Source organism: Leucoraja erinacea, unplaced genomic scaffold, assembly GCF_028641065.1.
Source record: "Leucoraja erinacea ecotype New England unplaced genomic scaffold, Leri_hhj_1 Leri_405S, whole genome shotgun sequence".
NCBI classification, from domain to species: Eukaryota; Metazoa; Chordata; class Chondrichthyes; order Rajiformes; family Rajidae; genus Leucoraja; species Leucoraja erinaceus.
Window position 1 is genome coordinate 110602 of NW_026576306.1, and position 13045 is coordinate 123646.

At 47.0% G+C, this 13045-nt stretch overlaps 1 protein-coding gene across 1 annotated transcript; it reads right to left on the minus strand.

The window, feature by feature from the left end:
- Positions 1 to 4266: 4266 nt before the first annotated feature.
- On the minus strand, positions 4267 to 10317 carry LOC129693739 (NACHT, LRR and PYD domains-containing protein 14-like; the record flags this gene model as incomplete). The annotated part of the gene is made up of 7 exons (XM_055630511.1): positions 4267 to 4354; positions 4504 to 4671; positions 5791 to 5961; positions 6109 to 6279; positions 6435 to 6605; positions 8009 to 8095; positions 8564 to 10317. Coding segments are annotated over 7 exons (2610 nt in total), but the record flags the coding sequence as incomplete, so codon positions are not given.
- Between the last annotated feature and the right edge of the window lie 2728 nt (positions 10318 to 13045).

Here is a 13045-nt window from a genome sequence, read left to right on the forward strand (position 1 = left end):
TTCTTTTTTTTCTTTTTTGTGTTTTTCTTTCTTTTCTTTAATCTTTCTTTCTTTTTGTTCTTTTTTTTTCTTTTTTGTTCTTTCTTCATTTTCTCTAATTTTTTCTTTTCTTTCTTCTTTCCTTTCGTCTTTCATTTCTCTTCCTTTCTTTCTTTCTTTCTTTCTTTCTTTCTTTCTTTCTTTCTTTCTTTCTTTCTTTCTTTCTTTCTTTCTTTCTTTCTTTCTTTCTTTCTTTCTTTCTTTCTTTCTTTCTTTCTTTCTTTTCTTTCTTTTCTTTCTTTCTTTCTTTTTTTCTTTTTTTTTTCTTTCTTTCTTTCTTTCTTTTTTTCTTTTTTTCTTTTTTTTCTTTTTCTTTTTCTTTTTTTCTCCCAGCTACTTTGGTAACTGGGTCCCTGGAAACCTGGATGCCTAATATGCAACCGCTAAACAAAGTCTGTACCGGTTTGGATCACAGATTATGGATTGGTAGATGCCTCTAATAAAAATGTATTACAATAAAAAAAAGTCTAATTAGTAAATATCTAAAAAAGTGTGAATTAGGTAAATTATATTTATTGGAGAGTTGTTCGAAAGACATAAAACAACCCTCCACAAACAAATCACGAAAATATACTAAACCCTTCTTCTTCCATAACAGAAAGGCTCGGTCAGTACTAGAAGGTTGCAAGAGAAAATTAGATATGATCGGTGTTATAAGATAAAATCATTCAGTCCAAAAAACTGACGAAATGTATGTCTTATTCTCGGGTTAGTCGTACATTTATTCAATCTCATAATTGTAAAGGTAACAAGGCCCCTAGAATAGAAGCCAATGATAGCCATTGTATAGAATCACGTTCAAGATTCATCCATGCTGGGCATTCATCTTTTAAATCTTTTGTCCAAAACGTTAAATAACAGACATTATCTGCCCAATAGTAGAATCTAAGGTTCGGCAATGCCAAACCACCGTCTTTTAAAAAAAATTTCTGTAAGTATTTTTTATTAAGTGTGGAATTTTTATTCTGCCATTTATATGAAGAATTTTTGGAATCAATAATATCAAAGAAAGATTTGGCAATAAAAATTGGTATCGTCTGAAATAAATAAAAAATATTAGGTAAGATAAACATTTTAATAGCATTGATTCGGCCAATTAAAGATATGGAGATTGGTGAACAATTAGTAAACTGTTGTTTGATATGATAAAGGCGTAAATTTTACTTTAAATAATTACTTGTGTTTCTTGGTAGTCTTAATACCTAAATAAGTAAAACCTTCAGTAGTCTAAGTGGAAACTGTCCATAATTCAAAACTAGATTGCTCAGCTCACTCTGGCTAAAATTTAATTGATAACCAGAGACACTGCTAAATTGATTAACCAGTGCTACTATTGCCGGAATAGATTTCTCAAGGTTAGAAATGAATAATAACAGATCATCTGCATAAACCATATAACCATATACCAGTTACAGCACGGAAGCAGGCCATCTCGGCCGTACAAGTCCGTGCCGAACAACTTGTTTCCCGTGGTCCCACCTGCCTGCACTCATACCATAACCCTCTATTCCCTTCTCATCCATATGCCTATCCAATTTATTTTTAAATGATACCAACGAACCTGCCTCCACCACTTCCACTGGAAGCTCACTCCACACCGCTACCACGCTCTGAGTAAAGAAGTTCCCCCTCATGTTACCCCTAAACGTCTGTCCCTTAATTCTGAAGTCATGTCCTCTTGTTTGAATCTTCCCTATTCTCAAATGGAAAAGCTTGTCCACATCAACTCTGTCTATCCCTCTCATCATTTTAAAGACCTCTATCAAGTCCCCCCTTAACCTTCTGCGTTCCAGAGAATAAAGACCTAACTTATTCAACCTTTCCCTGTAACATAGTTGTTTAATCCCAGGCAACATTCTAGTAAATCTCCTCTGCTCTCTCTCTATTTTGTTGACATCCTTCCTATAATTGGGCGACCAGAATTATACACCATACTCCAGATTTGGTCTCACCAATGCCTTGTATAATTTTAACATTATACCCCAGCTTCTATACTCAATGCTCTGATTTATAAAGGCTAGCACAGCAAAAGCTTTCTTTACCACCCTATCTATATGAGATTCCACCTTCAAGGAACTATGCACGGTTATTCCCAGATCCCTCTGTTCAACTGTATTCTTCAATTCCCTACCATTTACCATGTACGTCCTATTTTGATTTGTCCTGCCAAGGTGTAGCACCTCACATTTATCAGCATTAAACTCCATCTGCCATCTTTCAGACCATTCTTCCAAATGGCCTAAATCACTCTGTAGACTTTGGAAATCCTCTTGATTATCCACAACTATCTTGTTATCATCTGCATACTTACTAATCCAATTTATCACACCTTCGTCGAGATCATTGATGCACATGACAAACAACAAAGGACCCAACACAGATCCCTGAGGCACCGCACTAGTCACCTGCCTCCAACCCGACAAACAACCATCCACCATTACCCTCTGGCTTCTCCCATTCAGCCACTGCTGAATCCATCTTGCTACTCCTGCATTTATACCCAACAGTTGAACCTTCTTAACCGACCTTCCATGAGATAGCTCATGTATCTTATTCCCGCGGACAATACCAAATATATTGCAGCGAGACCTGGGTGTCATGGTACACCAGTCATTGAAGGTAGGCATGCAGGTGCAGCAGGCAGTAAAGAAAGCGAATGGTATGTTAGCTTTCATTGCAAAGGGATTTGAGTATAGGAGCAGGGAGGTTCTACTGCAGTTGTACAGGGTCTTGGTGAAACCACACCTGGAGTATTGCGTACAGTTTTGGTCTCCAAATCTGAGGAAGGACATTATTGCCATAGAGGGAGTGCAGAGACGGTTCACCAGACTGATTCCTGGGATGTCAGGACTGTCTTATGAAGAAAGACTGGATAGACTTGGCTTATACTCTCTATAATTTAGGAGATTGAGAGGGGATCTTATAGAAACTTACAAAATTCTTAAGGGTTGGATAGGCTAGATGCAGGAAGATTGTTCCCGATGTTAGGGAAGTCCATGACAGGGGGCCACAGCTTAAGGATAAGGGGGAAATCCTTTAAAACCGAGATGAGAAGAACTTTTTTCATACGGAGAGTGGTGAATCTCTGGAACTCTCTGCCACAGAGGGTAGTTGAGGCCAGTTCATTGGCTATATTTAAGAGGGAGTGAGATGTGGCCATTGTGGCTAAGGGGATCAGGGGGTGTGGAGAGAAGGCAGGTACGGGATACTGAGTTGGATGATCAGCCATGATCATATTGAATGGCGGTGCAGGCTCGAAGGGCCGAATGGCCTACTCCTGCACCTAATTTCTATGTTTCTATTATGGGATTCTCTAATAGCGCTTATTCTGATAATCCATTTCCTGAAAATTTTTAAAAACCAAGGCAATTTGGCACATAATTTACAACCAATCCATTTTCTGAATGTTGTTAAAAGCCAAGGCAATTTGGGAAACACTCTACAATCACATCGAGAGGACGCACCGTCGAGTTGATGTGCGTTCAGTGTTCGCAGCTCAGAGAGCTGTGACCCTCTCGTTTCCTCCATCTCGCAGAGGCTGAGTCCTCCCGTTGCTGCCAGCGGGGGCAGCAGAGAGAATGGCCCCATTTTTTAAAAAACATTAATAACTCTCTGATTTTTCATCTAGGGGAAAATTCCCCCGGTCCAGTCCGCCAGAGGGGGACTCTGACCAAGGTGGCCAAATATGACGGCCGGAAGTGGCGGCGTCATTTCGAAAATCAAGAAACATAAAGTCGGAATGTGGTCAAGATCATAGTTTTTGTAATATAAATTACTGTAATAAACTATTTACATGTGATTTACTAATGATAAAGCAGTAACATACATTGCTGTGTGAATGAAGTTTGAACAATGCTGCTGTTGTCTCCATCAATTCGCATCAGGAGCGGGGGCCGCTGATGATGACGTCACATCCGGGATCCTGCAGGTCCAGCTGCAATTCCACTGTCCCCCACCGGGGGGCAGCACCGGGTATACCGCACCAGCAGCAGCGCCGCGTATCCGGGTCACGTGACTGCAGGCAGGGCCGCCTCTGACGTCACCGCCCACCCGACCCTGGAACCATTGGAGTTTAATCCCGGAGCGTGGCTATTTAAAGGGGAGGGCGGCCGCATAAAGGGGAGGGCGGCCGCATAAAAGGTGAGGGCGGCCGCATAAAGGGGAGGGCAGCGAAACGGCCAACAATATTCTGGTCACCAGGGTGGTGACGTTCACACCCAGAGATGTTCACACGGCCACATGCAGTCCGGGTCTGGGTTCCTGCAGCGACCCCAGTTCCTTCTCCCCAGTCGGACCGAACCGATTCCCCACCAGCCTGAAACAGAAGAGGAATGAAGAGAAAATAAATAGATTAAACAACAGTGTCAATACCAGGGACAGGGGTTAATATTTCAACAGCATTTACAGAACAAAATCACAGGAGAAGCCCGCGGATCCCCATTAAACATTAACACAAACACTCACAAGATCAGCTCCAGTCTCGGGAGTGTCTGTATGAGGCGGCAGAGAGCGGGTACACATCGGTCTGTGAGGGAGTTGTTCCCCAGTTGCAGCTCCGTCAGTGAGGGATTTGCACTGAGAGCGGAGACGAGATCCTCGGCTCCAGAATCTGTGAGACCGACATTGTTCAGCCTGCAGATGAGAGAGAGTGAGGATGAGGGACATAGAGAGACAGGAGACGGTGCAAATCCCCAGTGTTTATCAGTGACACAATTACGGATCATATTAATGCTCCGTGTCAGACACCCAGTGACTGTAAACACAATCTCTCGCAGTCTGGGACTTGGTACCTGGACGTAGCGTCGCAGGACAAGAAGCCGAAGCAAATACATATAACCGAACGGAAACAAAGCCGAAACGCCAAATAACCGAAAAGGGGGGGGGGGGTCGCCTAAAAGCCAACAAACCGAAAGGGGGGGAGGCCTAAAAGCATAAGTCTGTGGGGCGGGGTCCTGGGGTCAGGGTGGGGGCGAATCACCCGGTGTGGGTGTCGGGGGTGAATCACCCTGTGTGTGGGTTGCGGGCTGGGGGTCGGTGTGGTTAATCTTCCTGGTGTGGGATTTGGGGTCCGATGGCGGTGCAGAGTCAGTGACTCTGGGTGGGCGGGGGGACCAGCCTGTCGCACACCTCTGCTCCAACCAGCGCTACTGACACACAGCCCGTCACAGCGCGGTCGCACGAGGGGGGAACGAGGCGGAGGGCATAGGCCGTGGCCGAGTGGGGGCTGTCCCGAGGGATGCGCTCCTTCAGCCGCTTACAACTTGGTGCTCGGGATCAGAGTGCCTAGTCATCTATGGCTTGTGTGGGAAAATGACCCCCCACCCTCCCGTCTCCACCAGCCAGTGATGGGATGGGTCCCGGACCAATCGCTGACAAGTCCCGCCCCCCCCCCCCCCCCCCCCCCCCCCCCCCCCCCCCCCCCCCCCCCCCCCCCCCCCCCCCCCCCCCCCCCCCCCCCACCCCCCCCCCCCCCAGGCGACGTCATATCCGTTATTTGACTTTTCGGCAGATCAGCCATTCAGTGAGTTGGCTTGTAGGCAACTCAGCCTTTCGGTGAGATGGCGTTTCGGCAGAGCGTCCTTTCGGTGAGTTTTAGACATCCCACCATTTTGGTTAGTTGGCTTTTAGGCATCCCTTCATTTTGGTTAGTTGGTGTTTCGGCTTTATTTCGTTCGGTTATTTGGCTTCCATTTCTTTCTTTGCTTCTGCTTCTCGTCCTTCTACGCCACGTCCGCACACGCTGGGACTTACCCCAGTCTCTGTATTTTACAGTTGAAGCTTCTCAGAGCCGCAGAAACCAGTTTTACTCCGGAATCTCCCAGCGCATTGTCCCCAATGTTCAGCTCCGTCAGTGAGCAGTTTGTACTGAGAGCGGAGGCAAGATCATCAGCTGCAGAATCTGTGAGACCGACATTGTCCAGCCTGGAGATGAGAGAGAGTGAGGGACACAGAGAGACAGGAGATGGTGTAAATCCCCAGTGTTTATCAGTTGCACAATTACTGATCATATTAATGTTCAGTGTCAGACACCCAGTGAGTGTAAACACAATCTCTCAGTCTGGGACTTACCACAGTCTCTGTATTTTACAGTCCGGGTTCCACAGAGCCGCAAACACCAGTTTCACTCCGGAATCTCTGAGGTTATTCCCACTTAGTTCCAGGTCTGTCAGTGAGCAGTTTGCACTGAGAGTGGAGGCGAAATGATTGGCTCCAGTATCTGTGAGACCGACATTGTCCAGCCTGGAGATGAGAGAGAGTGAGGGTGAGAGACACAGGGAGACAGGAGACGGTGCAAATCCCCAGTGTTTATCAGCGACACAATTACTGATCATATTAATGTTCAGTGTCAGACACCCAGTGAGTGCAAACACAATCTCTCACAGTGTGGGACTTACCCCAGTCTCTGTAGTTTACAGTCCGGGTTCCACAAAGCCACAGACATCAGTTTCACTCCGGAATCTCCGAGGTTATTCCCACTCAGCTCCAGGTCTGTCAGTGAGCAGTTTGTACTGAGAGCGGAGGCGAAATGCTTGGCTCCAGTATCTGTGAGACCGACATCATCCAGCCTGGAGATGAGAGAGAATGAGGGTGAGGATGTAACTAGTAGTGTGGATAGGAGAGAACCAGTGGATGTGGTGTATCTGGACTTCCAGAAGGCTTTCGACAAGGTCCCACATAAGAGATTAGTATACAAACTTAAAGTACACGGCATTGGGGGTTCAGTATTGATGTGGATAGAGAACTGGCTGGCAAACAGGAAGCAAAGAGTAGGAGTAAACGGGTCCTTTTCACAATGGCAGGCAGTGACTAGTGGGGTACCGCAAGGCTCAGTGCTGGGACCCCAGTTTGTTACAATATATATTAATGATCTGGATGAGGGAATTGAAGGCAATATCTCCAAGTTTGCGGATGACACTAAGCTGGGGGGCAGTGTTAGCTGTGAGGACGATGCTAGGAGACTGCAAGGTGACTTGGATAGGCTGGGTGAGTGGGCAAATGTTTGGCAGATGCAGTATAATGTGGATAAATGTGAGGTTATCCATTTTGGTGGAAAAAACAGGAAAGCAGACTATTACCTAAATGGTGGCCGACTAGCAAAAGGGGAGATGCAGCGAGACCTGGGTGTCATGGTACACCAGTCATTGAAAGTAGGCATGCAGGTGCAGCAGGCAGTGAAGAAAGCGAATGGTATGTTAGCTTTCATAACAAAAAGGATTTGAGTATAGGAGCAGGGAGGTTCTACTGCAGTTGTATAGGGTCTTGGTGAGACCACACCTGGAGTATTGCGTACAGTTTTGGTTTCCAATTCTGAGGAAGGACATTATTGCCATAGAGGGAGTGCAGAGACGGTTCACCAGACTGATTCCTGGGATGTCAGGACTGTCTTATGAAGAAAGACTGGATAGACTTGGTTTATACTCTCTCAAGAATTTAGGAGATTGAGAGGGGATCTTATAGAAACTTACAAAATTCTTAAGGGGTTGGACAGGCTAGATGCAGGAAGATTGCTCCCGATGTTAGGGAAGTCCAGGACACGGGGTCACAGCTTAAGGATAAGGGGGAAATCCTTTAAAACCGAGATGAGAAGAACTTTTTTCACACAGAGAGTGGTGAATCTCTGGAACTCTCTGCCGCAGAGGGTAGTCGAGGCCAGTTCATTGGCTATATTTAAGAGGGAGTTAGATGTGGCCCTTGTGGCTAAGGGGATCAGGGGGAATGGAGAGAAAGGCAGGTACGGGCGCCGAGTTGGATGATCAGCCATGATCATATTGAATGGCGGTGCAGGCTCAAAGGGCCGAATGGCCTACTCCTGCACCTAATTTCTATGCTTCTATGAGACACAGATAGACAGGAGACGGTGCAAATTCCCAGTGTTTATCAGTGACACAATTAACACACTGACCATATTAATGTTCTGTGTCTAACACCCAGTGAGTGTAAACACAATCTCTCACAGTCAGGGACTTACCCCAGTTTCTGTATTTTACAGTCCGGGTTCCTCAGAGCCGCAGACACCAGTTTCACTCCGGAATTTCCCAGGTCGTTGTCTCCCAGTCTAAACACAAACAGACAGAGTAAGAAACAAACTGATACAAACACGGGGCTGAGATAACTTCTCCAAAACTGATATTTCTGGAAGCCCCTCAGCAAATGATTGAATAAATCTCTGTGGTTGTGGTGTTCTCTTTCCCCGTTAACCGGGAAATGTTCCCTGTACAGAGAAATGTGTTGCAACACACGTAGACGGTTGCAACACACGACGTGACGCCTGGAGGGGGAACCACCGGCGATCTGGGTGGGGGGGGGGGGGGGGGGGGGGGGGGTATTGAACCACCGGAGACCAGGGGGGAGAGGGGACAGAGTCAACCACCGGCAACCTGGGCGAGGGGGGGAATGAGGCAGCAGAATCAATCAATGCCAACTCGGACAGCGTAAAATAGGAGTGGTGCCGTGCCGTGCTGGACGGAAAACAAAATAGTGAACCAATTTTACAGTTCTGTATTAACGTCAAATGGGCAATTACCTCAAATGCTGACACTTGTGCAGAGCCGGTCCCAGCTGAATGCGGCAGTCCCCCAGATCGAGGTGTTTGATTGTATCACAGAATCTGATGGCACGAGACAGGACCGCACAGTCCATCGGGGTCAGTCCCAGTCCATGGAATGAAAGTGTTTCCACAGATCCCAGTATCTGCTGAGCCAGTGCAGGATTCTGAGACTCAAACAGGTAGTGCATCGTGTTCAGGAGGCTCCGTTTACCAGCTTCACTCCATGTGTTTCCAGCCTGCCGTTTAACCTCCTCCTTCACCCAGTCAATTACTCGGCAGATTGTTTCATTAGGAAATGGACCCAGAAACTCCTCCAGGACCCGAGCTGACCGTGGGGAGGAGAGACCAGCGACAAATCGGAGAAATACTTCAAATCGCCCGTCTGTCGTGCTGTGGGCTTCAGACAGGAATTTCACGATATTCCTGGGATCTACAGTCAGGAATTGTGTAAGTGCGGCTACAAACTCTTGGATGGTGAGGTGCGGGAAGGTGTACACCACGCTCCGGGCTGAATCCTCTCTCTCCAAAAGTTCTATCAGGAACCCGGACAGAAACTGGGAAGGCTGCAGATTGTATTTGGTCAAATCTTCATCTGTGAACACAATGTTCTTCTTGGACACTCCAGTGAAGGCCATCTGACCAACCCTCAGTAACACCTCACGGAGGTTTTCAATCTCACGGCCATGGTTTTTCAGGATGTTGCAAATAAAGTAGCAATATAATTGGGTGATGGTCTTGGGAACTCGCTGCGGGTCCCGGTGTGTTTGTGTGAAGAAGGGGCCCAATGTCAGGCCGAGGATCCAGCAGTAGGAGGGGTTGTAGCTCATGGTGTACAGGATCTCGTTCTCCTTCACATGTTTGAAAACAGCTGCTGCCACTGTCTGATCTTCAAAATACCTGGTGAAATATTCCTTCAGTTCCTCACCAACAAATCCCAGGATTTCAGCCCAGACACTGATCTCTGCCTTTTCCAGTAAATGTAATGCAGTGGGGCGGGTGGTCACTAGCACTGAACACCCTGGGAGCAGCTTATGCTGGATTAAACTGTACACAATGTCAGACACTTCACACCGCAACTCGGGATCTGGGCACTGGTGCTTAGGTTCTGTATCTCTCCGACTGTCAGCAAAATCGATTCTGCCCTTGAATTCATCCAAACCATCGAATATAAACAGCAATCCCTGTGGGTTCTTCCAGACCTCTCCCAGGATATTCCCAAAGTAAGGATACCGTTCCAGAATCAGTTCCCTCAGGGTTACTCTGCAGTTAGTAATGTTCAAATCCCGGAATTTGAAACTGAAGACAAACTGGAAGTGTTGGTATATTTTCCCCGTGGCCCAGTCATGAACAATCTTTTGCACCATTGTTGTTTTTCCAATCCCCGGGACTCCGGCCACTGATGCTGAACTCCCAGATTGGGATTTCCTCCGGGTAAAGCTGCTCTGGAACAACTGATCTGTCCTAATTTTTTCGAGGTTTCCCCGGAGACATTTTTCTCTCCACTCTTCATGGTCCCGGCCTCTTGCCAGCAGCTCATGTTCTAGCAGTGTCCGATCTCGAACAGTGGAGATGATTGTGAGCTCAGCGTATCGATCAAGCAACGGGAAAACCTTAACCTTCTCCTTCATCAGGATCGTGTTCACACTCAGCGTTTCAGTCTGTGCTCGCAGAGTCTCCTTGTGTTCCTGTTGAACATCTTGCACGGGAAAAGGCAGATAATGGACACAATGTTAGATGGCTCAACTCAAAACTCACCATTCAAGATTACAAGTGTAAAGGGACTTAGTCTGACACACTGTAACCTTTACTAGAGTCTTTATTATAGCACATGGTACACACGTCCCAGCACTGGCTGCACCCAGCCTTCAGGCGTACAGGGACAAAATGGGAGGAGGAGAGGGGAGGAGATCATAGTTATACTGATATGAGAGGGCGTGTTAATGGTGATGAGGTAGCTACATTATAGGTTGCATGCATAAACCATCTACAACAAGAATGAGTTAAATGCCCTTCAATTACATTTACAGATTTCAGTGGAGTAAGGAAATACCTGGTTACAGACAAGCGAGGTGACAGCGAATCACGGCTAAGAAAAATCACCAGCCAAGCAGATTGTGATATTAACTGCGCTGTGAAAGTGAGATTGTTCCCCGGGCAGTTCACTGGTCCCTCCATGTCCTGTAGTAGATTCTCCCGACAAGCACACTGTTCCTTCTGGGTTTGAACACATACTTTGAAGAACCCAGTGTTGATCTGCTGGGCACAGACAGGGTAAAGGGCATTGGGTGTTCTGTCAGCGGCACATCTGGAGGGAAATACCCACCAGCTCAGGCAGCACATGTGGGGAGGGGGGAAATCAGGGTGCGAGGAAGGAGGTGGGCACAGAGGAGGAGCAGAAGGGGGGAGGAGAGAGAGGAGAGAGAGAGAAAAAAGGGGGCCGAGGGAGAAGGAATGGGTGCAGGGGTGGAAGGGCGAGAGGCAGGGGTGTATGGGAGGGGGAATGGGAGGGGAGAGGCAAGAGAGGGGAGGAGGAGGAGATTGGGAGTTGCTGAAGGGGAGAAAGAGCGAGTGGGGAGAGGGGGGGGGGGTGGAAGGGGAAAGGTGATGCTGATCATTGAAATGTATTGCGATTAATGTTGAGTCCAGAAGGCTGTCTGTCACGCATTGTACTGGGAGATGAGGTACTAATCTGTGATTCACGCTCGGTTTCTGTGGTGGACCAAAGACAGAGGGGACTGGGATGACCGGACGTGACAGTCAATTGTTCAGCGTCATCGGTGAAACTGCATGGAGCTTCAATTAGAAAGACATTTTGTTTCCCTGCATGGTTGGAAGCAAAGTGGGGAAATGACAGATGGGGAAAGGACAACTTAAAGCACACGGTATTGGGGGTTCAGTATTGATGTGGATAGAGAACTGGCTGGCAAACAGGGAGCAAAGAGTAGGAGTAAACGGGTCATTTTCAGAATGGCAGGCAGTGACTAGTGGGGTACCGCAAGGCTCAGTGCTGGGACCCCAGCTATTTACAATATATATTAATGATTTGGACGAGGAATTGAATTCACCATCTCCAAGTTTGCGGATGACACGAAGCTGGGGGGCAGTGTTAGCTGTGAGGAGGATGCTAGGAGGCTGCAAGCTGACTTGGATAGGCTGGGTGAGTGGGCAAATACATGGCAGATGTAGTATAATGTGGATAAATGTGAGGTATATCCACTTTGGTGGCAAAAACAGGAAAGTAGACTATTATCTGAATGGTGGCCGATTACGAAAAAGGAAGATGCAAGGAGACCTGGGTGTCATGGTACACCAGTCATTGAAAGTATGCATGCAGGTGCAGCAGGCAGTAAAGAAAGCCAATGGTTTTTTAGCATTCATAGCAAAAGGATTTGAGTATAGGAGCAGGGATGTTCTACTGCAGTTGTAACAGGATCTTGGTGAACCACCCCTTGATTATTTGTGCACCGTTTGGTCTCGAAATCTGAGTAAATACATTCTTTCCATAGAGGGAGTACAGAGAAGGTTTCACCAGACTGCTTCCTGGGATGTCAGTACTTTCCATATGAAGAAAGACTGGGCTAGACTCGGCTTGATACTCGCTAAGAATTTAGAAGATTGAGTGGTTGGGGGGGGGGGGGGGGGTCTATCGCAAAAGAACCTATAGCGAAACTTTACTTACAAAATGTTCATTAAGTGGGGTTGGCCAGGAGGCTAGATCAGGAAATTTTGTTCCGATGTTGGGGAGTCCCGGACAGGGGTCCCGTTTTAAGATAAAAGGTAATCCTAAGAGGGATGAATTTTGGGTAGTCCCAGGCCAAGGTGTCACAGTTTAAGAATAAAGGTAAAAGTTCCTAAAGGACAGAGATGAGAAAAACATTTTTCACACAGATAGTGGTGAATCTCTGGAATTCTCTGCCACAGAAGGTAGTTGAGGCCAGTTCATTGGCTATATTTAAGGAGGGAGTTAGATGTGCCCTTGTGGCTAAAGGGAATCAGGAGGTCTGCGAGAGGCAGTACGGAGACTGAGGTTGGATTATCAGCCATCAGCACCATGATCATATTGAATGGACGGCGCAGGCTCGAAATCCAAATGGCCTACTCCTGCACCTATTTTTCCTGTTTATTAATAATGTTCATGGAGAAATGAACATTAGAATGGAATGGATTTCTACATGAAAGCAGGCCATGGGAGTCAGTTAAGGAAGCAATGCATTCTTTTGAGGTTCAGAGTCAGGCATCAACCAAGTGTTGTGGGTTTCACCGACGGTGTTCAGGACGGTGCCAGGTTTGTGGGGGGGGTGGGCGTTAAACTTAAACAGTGGTGTCGAAACAAGAACACAGAGCCGATTTGTGGGGGTTTTACAAAATCAGGTAACAGCGTTTAGGGTTGGTAAGGGGGAAGTGCGACAGCGAGACCTGGGCGTCCTTGTACCCGTATTTGTACCCCGTCACTTTGAG